Consider the following 26,696-nt stretch of genomic DNA (forward strand, 5'->3'; position numbering starts at 1 on the left):
TCTGTTCTCCCAACACAAACACATACAGCACTACACTATTAGAACAACACAAACACATACAGCACTACACTATTAGAACAACACAAACACATACAGCACTACACTATTAGAACAACACAAACACATACAGCACTACACTATTAGAACAACACAAACACATACAGCACTACACTATTAGAACAACACAAACACATACAGCACTACACTATTAGAACAACACAAACACATACAGCACTACACAATTAGAACAACACAAACACATACAGCACTACACAATTAGAACAACACAAACACATACAGCACTACACAATTAGAACAACACAAACACATACAGCACTACATAATTAGAACAACACAAACACATACAGCACTACACAATTAGAACAACACAAACACATACAGCACTACACTATTAGAACAACACAAACACATACAGCACTACACAATTAGAACAACACAAACACATACAGCACTACACAATTAGAACAACACAAACACATACAGCACTACATAATTAGAAGAACAACTAAATAAATACTGGAAATAGTTTTGTTTTGAGTTATATCAAATTTGAAACACTTGGTCATGTTTTGCAGACCTGTCTTGTCATCACCTTCAGCGTGTCCTTGGTAGAGGAGTGTACTCATCACTAAAATAAAGAGTGAAACATCATCAGACACTATCAAACTGTCAAAATAACAATCAACAAAGTTCAAACAGCTCGACTTTCATCAATAAATAGAAACATATTGATTACAGCCACAAGACTGTGCTCTATTCAAAGTGTCAGTGACAAAGACATGAGACAAACCACTGATGCTGTGTTCTGTTCACCACAACATTGTCATTATTCTGCAGCATTTGAAGACAGAAAGTCAGTATGTTTTACTCACAGAATAACAGGAGCCCAGCACAGAGCCAGGTGCACCCCATCCTCACATCCAGCTCAGCTCCACTCTGTCTCTCTGCTTCTGACTGACTGTTCCACTTCCTACAGAGTGAGCTTATAACCTCTGTGCAGGAAGAGACAGACAGAGAGCTGCTGTGAGACAGAATTCACACCTTGGCAGTCTGAGTTCTAACTTAGTTTAGACCATCGCTGTTTCCTTCCTCTTTATTGGAAGCCCTCACAAAATGTTTATTTTGACCAAGACATATTTTTAATATGTATGATTACAGGCGCAGAAAATACATGTAATTGTTGCATAAGATACGTATACGTCATGACATCAGATCCTTGCATCAGTGTTTTAAATAAAGTGACATCAGAGGCTGACATGGTGAGGATTGGGGTTAAGCAGTGGCATTGTGTAAATCTTTCTGTTTAAAGTTGAGCATTGTGTGTGTGTGTGTGTGTGTGTGTGTGTGTGTGTGTAGGTGTGTGTGTGTGTGTGTGTGTGTGTGTGTGTGTGTGTGTGTGTGTGTGTGTGTGTGTGTGTGTGTGTGTGTGTGTGTGTGTGTGTGTGTGTGTGTGTGTGTGTGTGTCTGCGCGTCACTGAGTGACATATATTAAATATGGACATGTCTCAACCTCCTGCTGGTATAGTGAGGCCAAAATACCCCAGATTCACTTTTAGAGAGCTCATATCCTGTGACTGTCCATTCTGTCAATCAGTCAATCAGGTCAGTGGTGTGTAGACACACCACAGAAGAAGAAAGTTAGCCGTGTTATAAGCAGACTGATCTCCAACACATGATGGAGGGTCGGCCAGGAGAGCAATAAGATGCAGGCAGGCTGAGGAGGAGAGAGTGCTCACCACTTCCCCTCAAAGCTCTCCACTTGAACATCACCACTCAAACAGTGTCAGATTTTTTTTTTTTACATAATTATTTCCTTTTCAAACAAATGGATTAACCGCCCTTTGATTAACAGTATCTGTTAAAAAAAATTATGTGGGGCTTCTTACCCTATTGTTGTAGAATGGAATTTCACCACTCCTCATCTGCTATATAATAATTAACAACACCTATGGTTTAAGAGCAGGCTTCACAGAGAATCACACATATTCACATAAGGACCTAGGAACTGAGAGAGCAGGTCACGTGGGGGCTGGGTTTACCTAGGCTAGTTGTTACTAGCTGTCAGCTGCAGCTGCTGTGCGTGCAGGACAGCATGACCGCGGAGACCGTGATGATGCTGATGCAATAGCATCTATACAGAGAAACAAAGTGTTAAACAGGATGAGGTTTCATTTGCGTATTGACGCATTATGACACCTCTCAGAGAAACACAGGCATGTGATAAAGGAAGTGACCTGCTGTGGTTTCATACCAACGCAACAAGTCAAGACAACCTTACATATATGTTATAGGATGAATGATATACATGACTAAGCCCTTTGACTATAGGGCTATAAGTTAGTGACAACATCATGTAGTTCAGGCTATCAGGCTCTGTCTCAGGGCCTCCTGAGCTTTGGGGCCTCTGGGCCTGTGCCCAGCTGGCCTGTTCAGTTCTCCATCCATGGCTCTAATTAGAATGATGCTGTGATACAGTTTCAGTGAAAAGTTTGTGTCAGTGAGGCCATTTACACCTGGCGTTGACATGCGTTTTCTGCCATCAGATTGCAATCTGATGGCAGAAATGGTTGTCCTCTCAATCCGCATAAAGTTGCTGTATCACTGGCTTCCCATCTCGGCACGCATTCAATTCAAAACCCTAGTTCTGGCCTACAGGGCAGTACACCAGACAGCCCCTCTGTACTTACAATCTATGGTCAGGCTCCAAATCTCTCACCGTTCCCTTCGCTCCTCCACCAGTGCAGGACACCTCGCCCTTCCTTCACTACGGGGGCTCAAAAGTCGCTCATCCCGTTCGCAACTCTTCTCGTCCCTGGCACCTCAATGGTGGAATGAGCTTCCACCTTCGGTCAGGACGGCCGAATCACTCCCGATCTGTCGGAAAAGACTAAAGACACACCTTTTCAGGCTCCATGTGGGCCCTTCTTGATCTAACTTCTTTCTCTTTAAAAAAAAAAAAAAGAAAGAAAAAACTAAACTTGTACCACTGTTCCTTCAGAAGTTGTAGTTGTCATAGACTGTGTTGCATAGTTGATTCCTCTATTGCTGACAAAAATGTGTTATTGTAAGTCGCTTTGGATAAAAGCGTCTGCCAAATGACGTAATGTAATGTAATGTAATGTAATGTAGAACCACTGAGAGGTTTCAAGTGTAAAGTGTTTTGACTAGTCGATAGAGTCGAAAAGTTCTCTATAGCCTAAATACAGTATCTTACAGTAATGTTGTTGCAGAATGGAATTTAACAGCCAAAAGGTCAACAGTGATGAAAACCACTTGATGAAAACCACTTTGAGATCAAAAACTGAGTCATTAGGAGTTGTTAGAAGTTGTCTTAAATGAAGTGTTAACATATATCTTGGCCAAAAGTTGCACTCTTTCATGAATGGACACACAGGCTTACATGCCAACAGACAGTCAAAGATACTTATAGGACACATATCAGATGACATCTGTCTTGACGTACATTTTGAAGGCCACTGTAGACTCAACCTATCTGTTATTCTGGTCCTGTACAGGGCACAGTGGGAGAGAGAGGAACTGCAAATGTAGACTACAGGTTATCTGAATAATGTGTTTGTCTGTGTATGTATATCTACAGTAACCATTTTATTTACTACAGAACTACTCTGTCTGCCCTTACAGTAGACTCCACTGTCAGACTCAGAAGCTCTGATGATCTCAGCTTGGGTCAGAAGTTTGTAGCTGCTTGTTCTCCATTCATACTCCCAGTCAGTGTCTCCCCATCCCTGGATCTCACATGTGAGAGTGATGCTCTCTCCTCTGTATATCTGAGGCCAGTTGGGTTGCGGGGTCACAACAGCCCTGTTTGCAACTGTTCACACCAAGAATCCACAATTAGGATACAAATAGAAATATAAAATCAACACAACAAATTGGGTAATCATGAATGCATGTTGTTTTATTCCAAAACAAACTCACCAGTTTTGATTATGGTTTTTGCATCACTGTCCTGTGTGTAGTAAACCGGGTCTCCTCTCCCTCCTCTGCAGCTGTAGACTCCTCCCTCTGAGACTCTGATAACTCTGTTTAGGTTGGCTGCACCATCCTGCATGATCAATGTGGGAGAGCCTGTGGTTTGTCTGTACCAGTAGTATTTCCAGCCAGAGCCCTTCACAAAGCAGGTCAGGCTCACACTGCCCCCTACTGGTATGACTGTTGTTTCAGCACGCAGTGTGGCCTTTGGTTTAACTCAGGGGTGGCCAAACTACGGCCCGCAGGCCAACTGCGGCCCGCTGCCCGTTTTTAAGTGGCCCGCCATGAATTTAGAAAAAAAAAAAGTAATGTTCAGTGGGGGGGATTCAACTGTGTTCAGGGGGCAGTCAGTGGGGAGGGTGGTAGAGTCTTTGGTAGAGGGGGCTTTCAGGCCTTGTTGATTCATTCAATAAATAAATGCATAAATAAATGCATAAATGCATAAATAAAGAAATAAATGCATTTCAAAAGCTGCAGTCCACTGAATGACGGCTCCTCCTCAGTTATTTCTTTCCCACATAAGTAGAAACCACAAGGTGACTGAACTGAATTGAAAACAAAAGTTAAAAATGAAATAAAAATTAAACAGTCTATTTGCACCTGGGCACAAATATAGACACAAATAAAAACCAACGAAAAAGACAAAACCATAATAATAATGCATGCATCCTCCCCCCACACACACACAGCACACCATGTAAAAGTGCAAATCGTTTATTCTCAGCCACATCTTTACTTACTGTATATACAGTGAATTTGACCCCAATAAATTCATAAAATCATTTTCTCTCTTACCTCATTACATCACAAATGTAAAACTTCCAAACTCCTCCACACCGATCCTTACATTCAACAAAGCAAAGTAAACATAACAATTTAAGACAGGATGATGGGGGGGGGGGGGGGGGGGGATAACTTGCTAAAATAAAAACATAAAATACACAATAATACAAATGGCACACTACTAGTCCGTTGTGTCAAAAACGTGATAGAGCGCGATTGATAGAACGCGATCAGGTCCCCTCAGGGGCTGACGATTCAAGTTGAGGTTATGCTGTGAATTTGGGGGGCCCCCCCTTTCGTCACGAGGGGCGCCTCGTCTTCCTGTCCACACGACACACACACAGATCCTACCTCAGGCACGAGAGATTGTCTTGTCAAACCTCTTCTTTTGAGACACAGATGACATACATTCACTTGGGAGGTGTACCCAACCCCATGTGCATCCGGAAAACACACATGCGCTCATACAGTTCTCATACGTCGCTGTGAAACACTAAAACTGGGGTCCCCAAACATTATTGCCAGCTCGCAGAATAGACATGCATTACCGTGTTATTATAATAGAGCCATTTTTGTGGGTCTGTGTCTGCTAGGGTGAGGAAACATTGGGTATGTTTCAGTGTGCAGCGTGTTTCTCGGGAATCATCATCTACAGTCAGGAAACTCCTCAAAAAAGGCACTTAAATAGGGGAGACAACAATGATTTCATTTGTCACGTCAGGTGAAAAATACCGTGAGATAAGATGTTCTTGGCAGAAGTAAGTGGAGATGAAACACATCTACGAACATACTCCACTGTCTAACGTAAGACTTCCAAACACACTGAAATGCACACATGCATCCGCACATAATGCAGTCATACAAACAACATTTACATTTTCATCATGTTCTCTAAAAACTCTAATCATTCAAATTTGACAGTAGACTTAAGTAGCGGGATCGGGAAGATTCTTCTGTGCAATGTGTACCTCCTTCAAATTACACCCTAGCATGATTCATTAAGTGCACACACATCCAACACACACACACACACACACACACACACACACACACACACACACACACACACCCCAACCACACTCTCATACACACCGGTATACTTTAAGGAGGTCTTGTGATAACGTTTAAAAAAATTCAATGATCAAATACTAGATTCCATCAGCAAGTCAGCAAATCCAACGCAAAGCCATTTCAAAAAAGGCACCAGACTTGCACAAGTGAGGGAGAGCCTCTCGCCGTGGGGCCGGACCCCTCTCTGCTCCAGTTCAAACAACATGTGGGAAGACTGGGTCATCGGTGGGTGGAGAAGTCGGGGGTGCGGTGCGGTGCGGGGTAGGGGATGAGTGGGGGGGGGGGGGGGCGTTGTGCCAGGCGTTGATTTAGGTCAGCATGGCCACGTCATCCTCTGACGCCGTGTCTTCGGACAGGGGGATAAGCAGCACCTCGTCATCCGAGGAGGAGGAGGAGGAGAAAGAGGGGGAGGCGGAGAGGAGGGCCATGGAGTCAGAGGAGGAGGAGGAAGAGGGCGAGGCTCTGAAGAGGGAGATGCTCAGGCCGAGCGTGTGGAGGATGGAGGCCAGAGAGGGGCTGCTGGGCGGGACGGCCACGGGGCGAGTCTGGGGGGACGGGGTGTTTGGGGACGGGGTGGGGGGCGCGTAAGGAGGCGGGGTCGGCGGAGCGTACGGAGGCGGAGGCGGGGAGGAGACGGGGGGCGGTAGGCTCAGAGGAGGAGGAGGAGGAGGTGCGTCCTGCTGCTGCTGCTGCTGCTGCTGCTCCGTCTGAGCCGGCAGGCCCAGCTTCTGAGGCACCGGCTGGTTGAGCGCCTCCACCGCCGAGGTGCTCGAGGAGGAGGCGGCAGGCGGCTCCTGGCTGGCGGGGGCGGCGTCCGACGGCTGCTGGGCGGAGCCGGACGCCTGAGAGGGCCTGGAGGGCGGCGCCCGGGGGATTAAGCCCCACCTCCGCATGCGACGGACGGCCCGGCGGATGAACCGGGGACGGCGTCTGCGGCGCGGCGAGCTCCCGGTGTCCTGGCGGAGGAGCTGAAGGATTCCCCTCAGCGACAGAGACGAGGTCTGAGACGGGAGGGGTGGAGAGGAGGGGGAAAGAGGAAGAGGAAGACAATAAAATCACGGTTTAAAAAAAAACAATCAAACCCTTGGCTCCATTTGTCATTGTTGCGCTAACGAGTGGCGTCAAAATGATGTTAAGTTACTACGCTGATCCAAGAGGAGGGAGCCACTAGCTGGTATGGCTAAACCCAGCCAGACAGAGTGGGCTTTGTTTGATACAGTTAATCCTCCCTCAGCTGTCTACACGGTCTAATAAAGCAGCTGAGTGAGAGCCTCCATTGTAGCGCCACAGTAACCCTATCTACCACACCACCACGCTCTCCTGCTGCAGCCTGTAACCTATCTACCACACCACCACGCTCTCCTGCTGCAGCCTGTAACCTATCTACCACACCACCACACTCTCCTGCTGCAGCCTGTAACCTATCTACCACACCACCACACTCTCCTGCTGCAGCCTGTAACCTATCTACCACACCACCACACTCTCCTGCTGCAGCCTGTAACCTATCTACCACACCACCACGCTCTCCTGCTGCAGCCTGTAACCTATCTACCACACCACCACGCTCTCCTGCTGCAGCCTGTAACCTATGTACCACACCACCACACTCTCCTGCTGCAGCCTGTAACCTATCTACCACACCACCACGCTCTCCTGCTGCAGCCTGTAACCTATGTACCACACCACCACACTCTCCTGCTGCAGCCTGTAACCTATCTACCACACCACCACGCTCTCCTGCTGCAGCCTGTAACCTATGTACCACACCACCACACTCTCCTGCTGCAGCCTGTAACCTATCTACCACACCACCACGCTCTCCTGCTGCAGCCTGTAACCTATCTACCACACCACCACGCTCTGCTGCTGCAGCCTGTAACCTATCTACCACACCACCACGCTCTGCTGCTGCAGCCTGTAACCTATCTACCACACCACCACACTCTCCTGCTGCAGCCTGTAACCTATCTACCACACCACCACGCTCTCCTGCTGCAGCCTGTAACCTATCTACCACACCACCACGCTCTCCTGCTGCAGCCTGTAACCTATCTACCACACCACCACACTCTCCTGCTGCAGCCTGTAACCTATCTACCACACCACCACGCTCTCCTGCTGCAGCCTGTAACCTATCTACCACACCACCACACTCTCCTGCTGCAGCCTGTAACCTATCTACCACACCACCACGCTCTGCTGCTGCAGCCTGTAACCTATCTACCACACCACCACGCTCTGTTTCTGCAGCCTGTAACCTATCTACCACACCACCATGCTCTGCTGCTGCAGCCTGTAACCTATCTACCACACCACCATGCTCTGCTGCTGCAGCCTGTAACCTATCTACCACACCACCACGCTCTCCTGCTGCAGCCTGTAACCTATCTACCACACCACCACGCTCTGCTGCTGCAGCCTGTAACCTATCTACCACACCACCATGCTCTGCTGCTGCAGCCTGTAACCTATCTACCACACCACCATGCTCTGCTGCTGCAGCCTGTAACCTATCTACCACACCACCACACTCTGCTGCTGCAGCCTGTAACCTATCTACCACACCACCATGCTCTGCTGCTGCAGCCTGTAACCTATCTACCACACCACCACGCTCTGCTGCTGCAGCCTGTAACCTATCTACCACACCACCATGCTCTCCTGCTGCAGCCTGTAACCTATCTACCACACCACCATGCTCTGCTGCTGCAGCCTGTAACCTATCTACCACACCACCACACTCTGCTGCTGCAGCCTGTAACCTATCTACCACACCACCACACTCTGCTGCTGCAGCCTGTAACCTATCTACCACACCACCACGCTCTGCTGCTGCAGCCTGTAACCTATCTACCACACCACCACGCTCTGCTGCTGCAGCCTGTAACCTATCTACCACACCACCACACTCTGCTGCTGCAGCCTGTAACCTATCTACCACACCACCACGCTCTGCTGCTGCAGCCTGTAACCTATCTACCACACCACCACACTCTCCTGCTGCAGCCTGTAACCTATCTACCACACCACCACGCTCTCCTGCTGCAGCCTGTAACCTATCTACCACACCACCACACTCTGCTGCTGCAGCCTGTAACCTATGTACCACACCACCACACTCTGCTGCTGCAGCCTGTAACCTATGTACCACACCACCACGCTCTGCTGCTGCAGCCTGTAACCTATCTACCACACCACCACACTCTCCTGCTGCAGCCTGTAACCTATCTACCACACCACCACGCTCTCCTGCTGCAGCCTGTAACCTATCTACCACACCACCACACTCTGCTGCTGCAGCCTGTAACCTATCTACCACACCACCACACTCTGCTGCTGCAGCCTGTAACCTATCTACCACACCACCACACTCTCCTGCTGCAGCCTGTAACCTATCTACCACACCACCACGCTCTGCTGCTGCAGCCTGTAACCTATCTACCACACCACCACACTCTCCTGCTGCAGCCTGTAACCTATCTACCACACCACCATGCTCTGCTGCTGCAGCCTGTAACCTATCTACCACACCACCACACTCTCCTGCTGCAGCCTGTAACCTATCTACCACACCACCACGCTCTCCTGCTGCAGCCTGTAACCTATCTACCACACCACCACACTCTGCTGCTGCAGCCTGTAACCTATCTACCACACCACCACGCTCTCCTGCTGCAGCCTGTAACCTATCTACCACACCACCACACTCTGCTGCTGCAGCCTGTAACCTATCTACCACACCACCATGCTCTCCTGCTGCAGCCTGTAACCTATCTACCACACCACCATGCTCTGCTGCTGCAGCCTGTAACCTATCTACCACACCACCACGCTCTGCTGCTGTAGCCTGTAACCTATCTACCACACCACCACACTCTGCTGCTGCAGCCTGTAACCTATCTACCACACCACCATGCTCTGCTGCTGCAGCCTTCAGCCCTCTGCTGAGACATCACAGCAGGCATTTCGTAAAATGCTTATAAAAACGGTTCAGCTATATTTAGAATCGGGAGCGACCATAGAACATTTCACTCCGAAAAAAACCAACACAGAAAAAGTATTTTCTTTAAATCCGCGATTTCTTTACATTTTCGGAGTGAAATGTTATGTGATCTCTCCCGTTTCTAAATATATCTGAACCGTTTGGTTTGACGAAGTATTTTACGAAATGTCTATGGGAAAATAAATGGCGGATGCAAATCTCTGGTACAGTGCTGAAGCAGGAAGTGACGTTCCACTTTGGCTCTCTATATTTCTAGTATGTATGATGATCACTATGGTCTCTATCATATCCGTTTAAAAGGAGGTGGGTCAGTTCCAACTCTCTATCAAGCCCTGAAGTACCCAATCCATTTCTTATGGTCCTGTATGGCTCAGTGGGAAGAGCATGGCTTTAAACCAAACCAAACCAAACACTGCCTGAGTGAGTGGCCTCATTCCCACTGCATCTAAAAAGAAAACGGTACTGTAAGGTGCTTTGAATAAAAGTGCCACTAAATAGCTTGCGAACTGTAACGATACGACTTGCGATAAATAAACAAATATTAAAGTATGCATATTAGCTATACAGTACCTATGTCTTTCTGCTTTAATAATGCTAACATAGACCCCAAACATAGCCTATGCCCACTGAATAAAGAAATGAAATACACACTGAGTCTGACTCTAGCTGAAACTACACACAGCGTGTTTGGGCTTTGGCAGAGGGGCGGAGCGCACTGTTGCAAGGGAAAGGTGTGCGCTGGATTTACAACACAAGACAAAATGATCAGATGCTGAGTGGGAATGCACGACGAATGTAAATAAAACCACTTTTGTTATTCATTGCGTTTCAGGCAGTCTTTGCGATGTGTTTATTGCACATGTTCATATTGCGATGACGATGAAAATACGATTAATTGTGCAGCCCCAAATAGAATAGTATCATTTTCTCCACAGTTTACTGGGCAGAAACAGTGTACAAGTCAAGCAACGTTCCGTTTGTTCACAATCTCCAAGGGCTCCTCCCCCAAAACAACATATTTACTGTTAATATGATCCAATTTCGTACATTTCTCAGCGCAAAGTGAAACACATAAACACACGGACCTGCACCAAAGGAACCAGGAAGCCACGGAGAGGATTGACATCATGCTTCTTCTGGAACAGGTTCAGGTCGGTGTAGGCCTTGGCGACTATGACACAGAGACAACGGCTTATGGTAAACTGATGGGACTGGCTTATATGAAAACACACAGTAACACACACAGTAACACACAGAGAGGGCTTGGGACTGAAAAGGCAAAATCAAATCCAGCGAGAAGAGAGAGAACTTACATTCAAATTTATTCCCGCTTTGTTTGGCCTCGTTCATCCTGTTGGTGAGTTTGGTCATCGCAGGCAGCACGTTGTTCAGCTTGGCCGCCTCCCTCTGGCCCTTCACTATGAACGGGAACACAGCCAAACGAGCCAGGACCGTTCCTGTAGGAGGGGGAGGGGTTAATAGAAACAGGAAGGAGGTGGGAGGGAAGGAGAAAGAACAGGAAACACAGCATTGCACGTTTTGCTTGGCATCAAATAGTCGTATACACCGTTTTATAATGATCAATATGTATGTTGTTCACTGCATTCCAAGAGTGATCTGGTGATGAGGTGTACCCATTTTCCCTCCGTTAGTGATTTCTACTTTTCCCAGAATGCATTTAGACAACCCCCCAGAGAACGTGCCTGCACTTGCTGCATGCAGTATGTGTAGGTGGAGAGAGCAATGGCAATATCATAGTCAGAAAAAGAGAGCAAGCTTTTCCCCTCGAGAAAATGTGAAAGTTGCAACCTTACTCAAACATGTATTGTGCCTGCATTGCATTCTGGTCTATTGAGGCTACTGTCAATGGAGAAATTGCTATCTGGGCCTCTTCTATGGTGGACTTCTCTAGTAATGGATTTTGATGCAACCTGGTGAGTGTAGAAAAAGCCCTTTGCTCTTTGATTCTGAGGGACTGACAGCAAAACCTGACATTTGATGCTTTAGAATAAGTTTAGATAGTCGAAAGCTTTTGTCCATTGTAGCTGTGCTGCAAATATTGCTATATGAATTGGCATTGTCTATATTTAACCAGTTATCTGTAGGAATAACAAAGCAAGCAATAAAATCAGCACAGAAACACAAAATACACCTACAATACAGTTGTATTTGTATACAATATACTGTACAGTTTATTTTCAGCAGTGTTGAAGTGGGTTTATCCCTTTAACCAACAGAGGGCAGTGCAGCACTCTTCAACTAATAGTAGAATGCCCTTTAATAATATGGTCCGTCCGTTTAATGTTCGGTGAGGTTGTGTCGATCTGTGCTCACCTGCCATGATGGCGCCCCACCAGGGCATGCCAAGATCCACATGCATGGACTCCAGCAGGCTCTGGATCAGCCCTACTGGGGTGTTGGCGGCCAAGCCCAGCTCCGCTAGACTGATTTCTGCAGCTTGCAGGACGTCCGCCGCAGTCGGTGCAGCCTCAGCCACCTGCTCACCGAGCTGCTGCATCATGACAGGGGCGGAGTCAGCGGACGCAAAGACAGGAGAGGAATCCAGGACGGGAGGAGGAGCCGAGGCTTCCACCACTGGAATCGCCATGGAGATGGCTTCAAGCGGGATCTGGAAGCATCAATATAAAACGCCACCACATCGTTCAGTTGAGACAAAGTATATATTTGACAGATGATTTGAATTTGAACGCAGCCTCAGCCCACCTGTTCAGTGAATGATTCTGTGATCATGGGGGCGGGGTCAGCAGGCAGGAGGACTGGGCCTGAATCCAGGACGAGGGCAGAGTCGGAGGCTTCCAAATCTGGAATCGCCATGGATCTAGTTTCAGGCGGGATCTGGCAATATGAATACAACAGGGCATCATTGTGAAAGGTAGGCCAAAGTACACCGATAAAATCAGACATAATTTAGACTTTACTAAACATGTACCATATTGTACTTTCTTTAACCCCTCCCCCTTCCGTCCATTGATGATGTATCACTTCCTTGTTTGTGACCAATAGGCCTGCACATTGATGGAGAACCATCCAACCAACATAGGTCTTCGTCAGGGTCACGAGCTTCGTTTACATACCGTAAATTCCAGACTATAAGCCGCGGCTTTTTTCCCGTTTTTTGGCCTTTTTTGGCCCCTGCGGCTTATCTATGGATTAAAAAAAAAAAAAAAAAAAAAAAAAAACGGAATTCTCTCTTCTTTAGCACTCTTTCAAACTATAAATCCACTTCTGTTTTAATTTCCTCTCTTGCCCTCTTTTCACCACACTGTATGACACTGTATGGGTGTATTCACACCTGTAGGTCGTTTGCTTTGTTCCGATTCAGGTACTTAATTGATACAATTGTTGCATTTGTTCCTTGGTTCGTTTGTGTTCACACAGCCACAAATGAAACGGTCCAAATAGTATTGTCAAACTTCCTGGATTGGCCAGCAGAGACTCTGATAGGCTAATAGCCTCTCGGGATGGACAAAATAATTCCCAGAGATTTTCCTATATGATTATAAAAATGCGTTTTGTTAGACCTACATTTTAGGCTATGTCGGGCGTCCGCCGTGCAGAGAGAGAGAGAGAGAGAGAGAGAGAGAGAGAGAGAGAGAGAGAGAGAGAGAGAGAGAGAGAGAGAGAGAGAGAGAGAGAGAGATCTTTATTTATTAATGTATGCTATGTAGCCTATGTATTTATTTAGCCTATTTAGGCTATTGGGAATTTGGAGATAGAAGATCAAAGACCCTCGCAAATTCTGCTATTAGGCTACTATCACGGAGATGAGGATTAGCTGAGACATAGGCTATGAACACCTGTCCTGTCAGGAATAAAATATTAATAAATAATTTAAACGGACATTTCGAGGAAGACATGCAATCAGTCTGATTGTCTGATTGAACCAGACAATCTTATCACAAAGAAGGCTGGCTCTGATTACCACGATTTGTTTTCATTGGCGTGACCGCAGTCAGAGAGAGCGAGAGAGAGGGAGAGAGAGGGCGGTGTGCTGCGCAGCACACCGCACGCAAAATCCGTAGAGATTCAACACATTAACGTTGCTTCCCATGGTCCGAGGTAAGTTGATTGAGTTCAAACTGCTGATGTGATGATCCAAAAATCCCCCAAAGTTTATCGATGCAAGTCACAAGTCGCCAAAACAGGATCTGAAAGATGTTGTTTTTAAACAAAAAAAATGTTCGTTCTTCAGGCCATTACGCACAGCGCAGCTGACTACGGCAGCTGGTTTATCCAAAAATGCGCACCGTTTACTGCTGTTGTGGCGGATCGAGGTCAGCTCACGTTCTCACCACAAACGAACCGCACCAGAGTTCGTTTGGAAGCGGACCGAGACCACCCTTTCTTGGCGATCTCGGTCCGCTTGTTTTGTCCCGCATCCAAGTGCGATTGCTGTGTTCACACTCCCCCAAACGAACCGCACCAAGGGGGAAAATGCTCTCCGTTTCGGAACAACTGCTCCAAACGAGATAGGTGTGAATACACCCTATGACACTGTGTGCACTGTAAAAAAGAAACACAGGTGGTGTTGTGTTATGTTGTTTTGTTGAAATGTTAATAAATGGGAGCTTCCTCAAACAGCCATCTCTTTCCCGACAATCCCCTCTGTGCATGAACCCTTACATATGGTAATTAAACATTAAAACACAAAAAAAAAAAAAAAAAAAAAAAAACATTAAAACACCCGCGGCTTATAGTATATATGTAAAAAACAGTCAACTTTGCAGGTGCGGCTTATACACCGGTGCGGCTTATAGTCCGGAATTTACGGTACACACTTTTTCCTCAATCTGATTGAAATCAATTGCTTTGAAGATTTCGGGGGCAACAGTTTATGTGTGATTTGATGTGATTTAATGATGTGATTTAATAGGATCTGGTGTTTAATTGAACAGCTGTGTGACATGCGCAAAAGTGATGAATACAACTCGACAGGTCTGCCAACTCTCGCATTGACCATGAAACGCAATGGACACTTCGCACATACTTCTTCAATCAGAATCAGAAAGACTTTAACTCATTGAGTGCCAGCCACTTTTGGAGGACGGATGCTCCCAGTGCCAGAGTTTCAGAGCGTTTTCAGTGATTTCTCGAGGCCCACAGAATATTGTGTGATATTACTATGTAAACACTGAACACGCACAAAGAACGATGAGACTCTATTCTATCATCTGCAAAAAAAAGTTTATTGATCCCATTTTCCGTTCTTTAGTTATGAGCCGGAGAAGATAGCTTGATTCATCCAGAAACAGCAATTTTTTTCTAGAAGCTGAGATAATTGGCCTTTTGTGAAATTAAACATTTCAAGCACATCACTGACTCTGAAGCTAATCTTTTCTAATGTAGTCACACCTCAAAAATAATTTCCTTCAATAAAACAGTGAAGGCCAGGGAATTCTGTTTGGCAGAATAATATTTTTTAGCTACAACCAGCAGCGCTGGCCCCTGCGTGCGCTGCTGGTTGCAGCTTCTTGCTGGTCTTCATTTGCTGCTGGTGGGCATCGGATATTCTGGCTTGCGTTTGTCAATCCTGTCCTGCTGCCTGGGTCTGTCTGGGTGTTGTGTGTGTGCTGCTCTGCGTGCCCCCTCCCCCCCCCCCCCCCCCCCGCCCCGCCCCGCCTCGCCTCAACTGCACACTCCTCCTCCTGTCTGTGGTGGCTCTCTGCTGAGTTTGCTGTGCGCACAGTGAAGGGTGCTAGACATCCTGCTTTTTTACAGCGTTCCGCGTGTGTTTGTCACCGGCAACGATGCTTCCAGTTGAATAATAACAACTCCACGGTGTGGATGTGCGGATTTGCTGTCGCAACCGACACGGAGCGGCTCAATTGTGGGAGCAGATTGGCTGCTGCAGGCACAGCTGCAGTAACGTGCTTCAGCATATCGATGCATACGGATGCGATGCGATTTCCGTTTCCATAACGACTTCTTCTTTGTTTTTTCCTTGCCTTTCTGTTATGTGGAGAGCACTGTCGCCACCTAAGGGTTCTGTAAAATAGGTTAGACACATCCAATAGCTATAATATTTGTACATCAGAGGCAGAAGGCTTTGATCGACGCCCCACCGTCAAAAAACGCAATTGACGAACATGTCCGTCCTTGGCACTCTACGTTACTAATTGAAATGACGAACATGTCCGTCCTTGGCACTCAATGAGTTGAGCCCCGGGGGGAAATTGGGACAAGTACATTTTCTCGCAGTGAAAAATGAATTCATGGTAGCCTAAAGCGTGAATTATGCCAGACATATTATGGACTGTCACACGGAAATGAGAGACACAGAATCATCCTGACGAGAAAACGTTTGGAGCTTTTATAGCTTAATGTTACTCCGTGCGGGTTTCTTGTCGGAGTATTGAAAATCTCCACTTTGTCCGCGCGCAGTTAGAAAATCTCCTGCTGCAGCAGGCAGGAGTCTCCTTTATGTCAAGACAGAGGACATCATGGGCATGCGCAGAAAGAACGCAGTAATCAGTTTCATCGTTTACATGATAACATTTTTCCTTTGATCGGTTTGTGAAAAGGTTTAAACTACCCCTCTGCAACCGATTGAAACTTCAATAGGTTTGGACCTATTTAAGCTGATTGAGGCGTTTATATGGAGCATTTTTAATCGGTTTGGGCTTTTAAACCTATTTCAAGCTGATTATTATGCTCCATGTAAATGTTGTCAGCAATAGATTACGCCTATATTTTGTTGCATTCATGAGTAGAATGGGGGGATTTTTTTAATAGATTCTTTTGTATGTTCAGAAAAAAAATCTATCAAAAAACATCCTCCCATTCTACTCATTGGTGTAACATAATATAGAGTAGGTGTAAGCTACTGCTGACAATGATCCTTATGAAGACCTATGTGGGTCGCAACTTGTTGGTCATTTTAATACATATATTGCCATGAAAAATGAAGGCATTTTAATTTTGCACAAATCCTACAGTGTTCCTTGGATCGTTTTTGAAGGAGACTTGCATTTTACATTTTACTGAGATACTCCACTCGTGCAAAGAGCCCTTCACAAGATGGAATAAGCACAATACACCTGAAGTATCCAAAGAGCACCTGTATGTGATCACCACAAAGACCCAGCAGCACTTCCACTCCATTGTCTTCATGTACCATACTGTACTTTGGCAGCAAATTAGATAGTCCGCCTACTGAAGCCAATAATTTGACCGGCGCTGTTAAAATGATACTGCTGCGTGAAACAACCGTTGAAAAGCAGTCTTTCCACAGCCTGTGACGTATTTAGGAGAGGAGAAGCTTCCTAGAGCTGACAGGAACCTTGGGAGTTTGAGTATTTCATGACATGTTTTGCTTCCCAGGTGCGCTGGATTTGCATTGATCACTGACTGAGCCGCCGTCTCCGTGTAACTGCATGTGTTTGCTCGCGCGTGCAAGCGGTGCACCATGATAGTGAGATCAAACACACCCTGCTGTAAATTCAGCACAGGCTGTGGAAAGACTGCTTTTAAACGGTTGTTTCACGCAGCAGTATCATTTTAACAGCGCCGGACAAATTACTGGCTTCCATAGGGAGACTATCATATCTTCGGATCTGCAATCGGACGTCGGATACGGGTAGGAGAGCGTTTTGAACAGCGTTTCCCACCCATTGACGAATCGAACGCTGTGTGACCCTGACTGCTGTACGAGAATATCGGAGTACAGTAGCAGGGTCACGTTATGGGGCTACCTCTGCACTTATGCTGTGGCGTGGATTATGTATTCTTCTACATACCCATGAGCTTTATTCTTACAGAGATGCAGCTCACTGATGCCTCTCAGACAACAGCAGCATTGCATGAAGACGATCGGTCGACTCAAGTCACCTGTGAGCTGTTGTTTCTGACTGGCACTGCGTTAACCAACAGGAGCCTTGCATGGTGTCTTCGGCCCAGGAGAGCCCTGGTGGCAGGAGTCCTGCACTCAAACACTGTGTGGAGATGGGACCTCTGGTGTAACCTCTGGATGTAAAACAGGTGGAACATGTGTCACACTTCACACAACGATCTACAACGTGATTAAAATGTATGTTTAATCCTTATTTAACGATATGCTGTTATGGATGATGGCAAAGCTGGCACCTGCTAGCTTAGCTTGCTAGTCAGGTAACGTTAGATGTTGACACACTTGGTTTAACTCAAGTCTTGGTGATAATTAGCAAGCAAATTGATATGATGTGTTACCACAATCAGTCCATCAAAGGACAGTATTAACCTGATGATTTACACTGTAAACATGAGAAGACTCTCTGCTTGTCAGGACAGCTGCACTGTCAAAGTCACAGAAGGCAGTGAGGATGCTAGCCGTCTAGTAAGCTAGCCGATGAAAGTCGCCGTTTATCGCTTTCTACCAAAAGCAGAGATAAAGCCACAGACATAAGACTGTGAACAACACCTACGTGGTTCAACGTGTCTGTAAGGGAATGGCTGCCTCGGCTCAGTTTGCCAGTCTGTCTCAGGAAACATCTTGCCAGGCAACCCGGAGTCACCCCACTCCTGATGGCAGCCATGTTCTTTCTGTGACAGGGAGGGGAGGGGCCAACCCGCTACGGAAAGCGCAAGCAGACAAAAACACTCGAGTGTTCGTTTGGTAGTCAGGGAGTGTAGTATAGGCCCTTTTCACAGCAACCGTTTTGAGGTGGTAAAGCTGCAGCAGGAAGTAAAGCATGTATAACCAATAACATTAATGAGGGCACAGGAACATCTAAATGGAATGGAACCATCATTAATGGTATTGGTTACACCTGTCATCTGCTTTTAATTAGCCTACTTCCTGGCCTGCTCGACAATAAAAACGGTTGCTGTGTGAAAACGTCTCCCATCCTTGACCTTTATCCTCACTGAGCAGCTCCACTGGAGCGGTTGGGGTTAAGGGCCTTGCTCAAGGGCACCTCAGTGGTGGTAATGAGGGAGGGGCAAGCGCTGCCTTTTCACTTTCCCCACCCAGATTTATCCTGCCGGTCCCGGCGATTGAACCGACGACCTTCTGGTCACAAGCTCGCTTCTCTAACCGTTGGGCCACCACTGCCACATAAACGATTTAAACCAAATCTAATCAAATATATTATATATATCATGTGTTGTACATATCTATATGTCGTTGTATTCGACATTATTCAATGCAATTTCTCGATTCTCTCGACCGATTTTTCTCTAAGAAAACTAGGACTGATACAGAGAAACATGACTGCAACAATAACACCATGCCGGTCACCTCAGCAGCAGCAACATTATTCTCAGTTCGACAGTAGTGTGAGAACAGATCGAGACATCACCTGACTGCAGCTTGGGTAAAGTTACATCTACTGTAGGTGTCATTCAGCATGTTGTGATATGTTGTTGGAGAATGTGTTGTTATATCCTACTATAGCATTCAGTGTCTCCTATACAGTTATCTATTTGTGGAGGTACACCACAATAGATTTTGAGGACCACAAATAGATTTTGACTGCCACATATTAATTTCAAGTAGTTAACTGCAAACACCTGCTTTAGGGGCCCACTAGATGGTGCTCTGAGGCCCACCAGTGGGCCACGGTTCAGTGGTTGGGAAACACTATCATGCAGATAGAATAGGCTATATAAGGAGACTATTATTTTTTCATCACTGTAAAGCCACAGCATAGTGAAGAGGATATTAATGTGATGTGTGTAGTTCTTCATATCTACTAGCCTCTTCATTTTGCTCTCAGAGTGCCCCAGATTAATGCATTTTATTTTAAAATTTACAACATTTCTTTAAACCCCCCCTACCGGAGTAATATTGACTACTGGGTGGTGCAACCCCTGTTTGGAAGGTCTATAATCGCCTATTTCTGTAACTGTTCCGGTTTGGCTGTATTAGTAGATGGAATAAGCTCCCAAAAATAGAGGAATTGTGCACTTTTTCAAAGAAACGTGAACTTTCACACATAGTGAGTGAATACCATAAGGTTTATTGTCAAATGTGGAGGGAAGGCGGATTTGACCTAAACTCCAAGATGGCTGCCATTTCCCTGAATCCAATGTACAAATGTGCTTATAAAAATGTTGCACCTTTTCAGAGAAGCATGACATTTCTCACATAGTAAGTGAAAACCATAAGGTTCATTGTCAGATGTGGAGGGAAGGCGGATTTGGCCTCAAATCCAAGATGGCTGCCATTCCCCCGGGTCTAATGTACAAATGTGCTTATAACAATAAGTGCACTGCTTCAAAAAAGCATGACATTTCTCACATAGTGAAATCACAATTTCAGAACCTGATTTCAAACCTGCTGCGTGGTACAGGACTTTAACTTAATGAGGGTAACATATTTTATCATTATAAGAGAAAAGGGGATAAATGACCATACCATACTGTGCTTTCAGAGGAATGGGTTCAAGACATTTCTCAGGATTCACATTCAAATTCCTACAATCATAATATGGTTCTTATTTTGAGCAAAAGTCACAATATCATGTGTGCTGCTGTGAACATAGTGTGAAAATTAAACAGGGAATTCGGATTAAATATTACTATTTTAATTCTAAGTCTTACCTGATATTGCACGGTGTTGCTAAATGTTTTGAGTTATCCTTTCACCTTTTATTTTATATTATAAAATATATATATTTAATATTTTTTAATATCGACCTGATCAGTATTGGAAAGTCAGGGACATACACCCATCTTATATTATATTGTGTGTGCCTCAGTGATGTAATCAGTGACATCATCACTGAACAGCCTTGTGTGTGTGAGTGAATTTATGACATCACTGATGTCATCAGTAGAATTTATGACATTATAGTCTTGTGTGTGAGTGAATATATGACATCACTGATGATGTCATCAGTGGGACAGACAAAGAAACAGACAGAGCCATAGCTCCCATTTATATAGCCTACTGATGATGATGATATAGATTATGTAAATCATATATGACATTGACGATTGTGGGGTATGGCATGACATCACCCACCAGTGGTTATGCCCTCATCCTTAATGTCGCTCAGCGTTTTCCAGTTGACCCTTGCTCCGCTGACCTCTCGTCTCTGTCAGGGATTGGCTGTTGTTGATCATTACTGTTGTTGAACTGAACAAAGCAGAGACATCTGCCCGACCCAAATCAGACAGGCGGCAGATTAGAGCCATCGAAACTTCTCCGCCTACTAGCCTACTCACAGTGTGGCTGTCACCATGTTACCAGTGGTGATATGGAAACCTATAAATGGCAGGCACTACTCTTAATACCTAACTCCAGATATGATTTGGTTAGATTACATTTACACTTGACATTGAAATATGTCTGAAATCTGAAATTTCCCTTGTGAATGTCAGATCCTCTCCCCTCATTATTTAAAACTGACACAAAACACCTTGCTTGTTCCTGATCCAAAAGTATCTTGACAATCCATTGTCAACATTGTAACAGTTATGTTACTATCTGAGCTGCCTCCACCACCAGTCTGATTTGTGTGTGCTTCCTGGGTTCTGCAGTCGCCTACGCTATTTTGACTACATGCATTACACTTTGTTTGGTGCATTTACAGTTGGATTTTATGTACTTCTTTCTTTCTATAAAAACCCAGGAGGGAGATTGTATCATCATCATCATCATCATCTCCTCTATTCAATGCCACTGGGAGTAACAATGAAAATATTTTAAGATTGTTTTACCAGGGAAAATGGTTCAACTTTTTAAGTTTATAATGGAATCCTGTATTCACTTACAAACATCTTACATGCAGATGTATTTTAAATTATTGTTAGGATGGCAAACAGGAGAAGAGGCAGAAGCAGGCTTCAGGTTCACCACATACATTTATTTTGTGGGAAACCAGGCATTTTTCAAATGGATCGTCACAAAAACAGATTAGAAATTCAAAAAGGCTTTGGACAAAATAAGGCTAATGAATCAAAAGAACTACAAAAATGGCAAAGAAATAACAGAACTAAATGGAAATCCTAAACATAGGCTAAACCCATGGATCACTTGGGTCCTATGTGAACTGGTCAGCAGTCCTGTGGTCTCACATCTATGAGGCCATTTACACCTGGCATTAAGATGTGTTTTCTGCCATCAGATTTCAATCAGATAGTGCTTGAACACATTAGTCTGATTCATGGCGTTAACATGCCTTCTCAGAAATGGGTGTCCTGCTCTCAATCCACATACAGTTGCTGTATCCAGATTGAGAGGACACATTGCATTTACACTTGTGTTCAATGTGTACACAATGCATCCCTGACCACCTTCGGAGGTGGTTTGGCCGATCAGATTGCAATCCGTCTTCAATGTGTCTTGGGGGCGTTTACACCTGTACTTTCAAGTGGTCAAGCACAATCTGATTGCAATCTGATGACAGAAAACACATGTTAATGCCAGGTGTAAATGGCCTCTATGGGTGAAGGTAGAGTGAGAGCTGGCTAAAAACTCTAAAGCCATGTTCAGACTAGGAGGCCAAATCTGATTTGTGAACTTTAATGACCTATTAATGATTCTATCCAGATTGTTTTTTTGTTTTGTTTTTGTGATCAAATTTTTATTCAATTTTGTCAAATGAAGATCATGACAGTGGTACTATAAATAGTACAAGGAGACATATGCATACAAACAGCAATTGACGGGCTATATTTATATCACCAATGCCTTGCAAAGAAAAGATTAAAAATAAATGTTAGGAGTAAGGAGAAAAAAAAAAGAAACATGAGGGAAGCAGACAAACAAAACAATAATAATAATTTAAAAAAAAGTACAGTAATAATATGGACACTAGAAATGTGTATATGTGTAGATCTTATATCATATTAGAGTGACACCTTAGATCTGAACAAGAGACTCTGGGTTTGAAAGAGAACCAATAAGGATGTCCCATGCCTCTACAGTTGATGCCCACGCTTTATGAGTTACAGCTAACGATCTTTCTATGAGGGCAATGTCCCTTAAATGATTCAACCATTCTTTTGCTGATGGGGGGTCGGGGGTGAACCATGAGTGAATTATGGTCTTTATGGCGGCAGTTAAGCCTGCGAAAATAATTTTCCTAAAGGCTAACGTGGTATTATCACTAAGAATAGAATCATCATTGAAAATAAATAACATAGGTTGTTTAGGAATTGGGAATTTCAGAATATCCTCAAGGCTCTCCGCCACCTTGGACCAAAGGTTACAAACAGAAGGACATTCCCAAAAAACATGAAGATATGTTCCAACAGTGTTCTGGTTACATTTAGTGCAGTTTGGGCTATCTATAAGCTTCATCTTGAAGCGCCTGTATGGTGTAGCATAGAATTTATGAACAAATTTGTAATGAATGAGCTGATATGCCGGGTTTTTTGATGAGATGAAGATGTTTGTCCAAATATTGTTCCAATCAAGCGGAGGGTCCTGTCCCTCGAGGTCCCGATTCCAGGAGGTAATCACCCCCAGAGTTGTGCAGTTTTTAGAGATTAATTTTTGATTTTATGAGTCTGGATGCTCCAAGTCTGATTTGTGTCACTTGTCCCAAACCACGGAGGTAGTTTCCAATCTGCTTTCGACTGATGTGACTTCAGTGTGGACGCGCTGATCACCCAAATCAGATTTGAGAGTGTCTTTTGCAGGGGGCGGGGACTTCAAGTGCACAGAGCAGACATGCAAACACTGCCAGAAACATTGTATGTTGGCTCATTGTATCTGGACACACAGATCCGACTTGAACACTTGCCCAAATCAGATTTGTGGCAGTGTGGACACACTCTCAAATCAGATTTGGGAAACCAATCAAGATAATGATGATTAATGACTTTAGCAGCAAATCGGATTTGCCTGTAATGTGAAGATGGCCTCCCCCAACACAGAACAATCAGTGTAAATTAACAGGCCAAACAGATCAAGGGTTTCATTCAACAAACAGTCTTGTACATTGGCATCACTGAATCACTGGATCACCAATCCCATATTGCAATGTCCCAATCATCCTTCTAATACACTCAAAAATAGATTTTGATTTTGAATCAGTGGAACCCTCTGCACTTGACACACCTGGCCCCCGATGAGGAGACTGCCAGGTGCAGCAAGGAAACAAACTGTCACAATCACCATCAGTGCCAAGAATAACACCGTTTCTCAATGTCAAGGATCCTTCTTCGGCGGGACTTGTCCTTCCTAGTCACTTCCTACCTCTGCAGGCAAGAGTCCTCACATTGGAAAAGCAAACATTTGGAACAGGCTAGCGAGTGTGCGATTATGTCATGGTCACAGGTGCTTTTAATAACATCTAGGGACGGGTATTGCAAATTAGACTACAAATGTTGTGAACTTGTGACACATGACATCAGACATTTCTTGGTAAATGTTATATGTATGTTTATCTGTCCCTATCCAAATAAATGATCAAAACAAAAGAAAACAAAAAAAATCCCATCGCCCCACCCCATTTCACATTTCCCAGAAGTTTCTATCTTACGCTATTAAGAAACAATTGGGCATTAAATCATTTGCTGGCACACTACCGCGATAACATTGACAAATGACAGAAGATACTTGCATTAAATGTGTAAATTTGCACAGCCGGCGATGTTTTGCTGATTGCCGTTTTTAGAAGACCCAGCTGGCAGCAATCATTTCATTCGTGCGCATAGAATTGTGGGTACTTCACGTGCACTGAGTGCACCCTTGGGCATCCTCGAAATTTCTCTCTCCTGAGGACGCAGTCCTTTGTCGGATTCAGACATTGGAACAGTACTCCGGTGGGTTCCGATGACGTAACATCCTTGAAATTCAGCCAAATGGGGATCCTTCCTTGACATTGAGAAACACCCTAATAAATCTATAACAAAGACATGAACGGTTAAATCAGGTAATATAGGCTATAGGTCATCCCCACGACAAATATGTACACGTTTCTCTATTTATCTGTATTCTTGTTATTTAAGCTAATATATCTGTCAAAGTGTCTAAATGTCCTCTTTCATTGTATTTGTTTACCGGAGCCAACTGATTATTTCCAAAGAAATTTATTTTTGTAGTTTATTATCATTTAAATAGGGGCCTATTATGGTAATTTCCAGCTCCATATTTTATTCTGGGATTCCACTAGAGTAGCTTTGCATGATTCACAGTCCAAAAAACTCCTGCTGCGCGGACATCAGCTCCTGGATGGCCTGCTGCGCCTCCTCCAAGTTATGCTCATACCGGCGATGTCACAATCATAGCCTGGGGGAGGAGGAGGGACACACGATTACAGAGGAAGGGTAAAAACACAGGACAGAAATGGGTGGTGGTGGAAGCTGGAGAGAGAAACCAGAGGGCATAAAAGGAGTTCAATCATGAGAGACTCGTAATATAATTTTAACAAACTTTATTGAATCAGAATAGACAGTTTGAGTATGGGGGATGTCCTATCTCATACAGCACTGACGCCCCTCTCTCATAAGCAAGAGGAGCGTCACATCATGGAGTCATACGCCATACTCAAACTGTCTATTCTGATTCAATAAAGTTTGTTAAAATTATATTACGAGTCTCTCATGATTGAAGTGTAGTCGCAGACTGTAGTTCAATCATGGAAGACCAAATAAGGCATTAATAGAGCACCCCATGCTGTCATACCCCTCAGCCCAAATGACGTCACTAAATGACGTCACCATCTCCGACGTCACCTTCTCCATGACGTCCCAAATGACATCAGTTATGACATCATAAATGACATCATAAATGACATCAGTTATGACATCATAAATGCCCTTCTCCCAAATGACATCAGCTATGACATCATAAATGACATCAGTTATGACATCATAAATGCCCTTCTCCTGGTACTATATAAAGCCCCCATCACCACAGCTTAAATCACACTTGTGCAGTCATCACTCACCTTGTGTCAGCATCACGCATTCATCCAGCATCTCCAGAGCAAAAAGCTTCATCCCACCACCTCCCCAGATCACCACCAATGTCATGACTCCTGTTGGAAACAAATCCCCTTAGGGGGGATGTCCTATCTCATACAGCACTGACGCCCCTCTCTCATAAGCAAGAGGAGCGGTCGTGGTGCGCTTCGCTGGGCCTTTCTTGGAGGTGGACTTCTGGGCTCTTTTTGCTGCGGCCACGGCCTCCGGAGTGCTGTGCGGACTGAGATCCGGGGGAGGTGGACTTCTGGGCTCTTTTGCCGCGGCCGCGGCCTCCGGAGTGCTGTGCGGACTGAGATCCAGGCGAGACGAGGACCTCCTTGACGTTGGATCTTCTTTTGCGGCTGCGGCCCCTGGTGAGGGGAGCGTCCCATGAGACGCCTGTGACGCCCGGAGATGGAGCCTGGGGATTGGGGATTTGCCCGAGGCTGGCCGGGGCGTTGAATGTGCTCTGGAGGAAAGCGTCCACGGTGGAGCACAAGGTGAGTGATGACTGCACAAGTGTGATTTAAGCTGTGGTGATGGGGGCTTTATATAGTACCAGGAGAAGGGCATTTATGATGTCATAACTGATGTCATTTATGATGTCATAACTGATGTCATTTGGGAGAAGGGCATTTATGATGTCATAACTGATGTCATTTATGATGTCATTTATGATGTCATAACTGATGTCATTTGGGACGTCATGGAGAAGGTGACGTCGGAGATGGAGACGTCATTTAGTGACGTCATTTGGGCTGAGGGTTATGACAGCATGGGGTGCTCTATTAATGCCTTATTTGGTCTTCCATGATTGAACTACAGTCTGCGACTACACTTCAATCATGAGAGACTCGTAATATAATTTTAACAAACTTTATTGAATCAGAATAGACAGTTTGAGTATGGCGTATGACTCCATGATGTGACGCTCCTCTTGCTTATGAGAGAGGGGCGTCAGTGC

General features: G+C 45.0%; 1 protein-coding gene across 1 annotated transcript; it reads right to left on the reverse strand.

Annotated features, from left to right (window-relative positions):
- Positions 1-4,757: 4,757 nt before the first annotated feature.
- On the reverse strand, positions 4,758-18,405 carry LOC310780135 (uncharacterized protein; the record flags this gene model as incomplete). The annotated part of the gene is made up of 7 exons (XM_083640689.1): positions 4,758-6,869; positions 10,960-11,045; positions 11,188-11,331; positions 12,209-12,503; positions 12,599-12,730; positions 17,723-17,857; positions 18,295-18,405. The coding sequence occupies 7 exons, from the start codon at positions 18,403-18,405 to the stop codon at positions 6,177-6,179; spliced, it is 1,596 nt and encodes a 531-aa protein (XP_083496815.1). The 3' UTR covers positions 4,758-6,176.
- Positions 18,406-26,696: the final 8,291 nt, after the last annotated feature.

Source organism: Poromitra crassiceps (assembly GCF_964638095.1).
Source record: "Poromitra crassiceps genome assembly, chromosome: 7".
In the NCBI taxonomy this organism is placed as follows: domain Eukaryota; kingdom Metazoa; phylum Chordata; class Actinopteri; order Beryciformes; family Melamphaidae; genus Poromitra; species Poromitra crassiceps.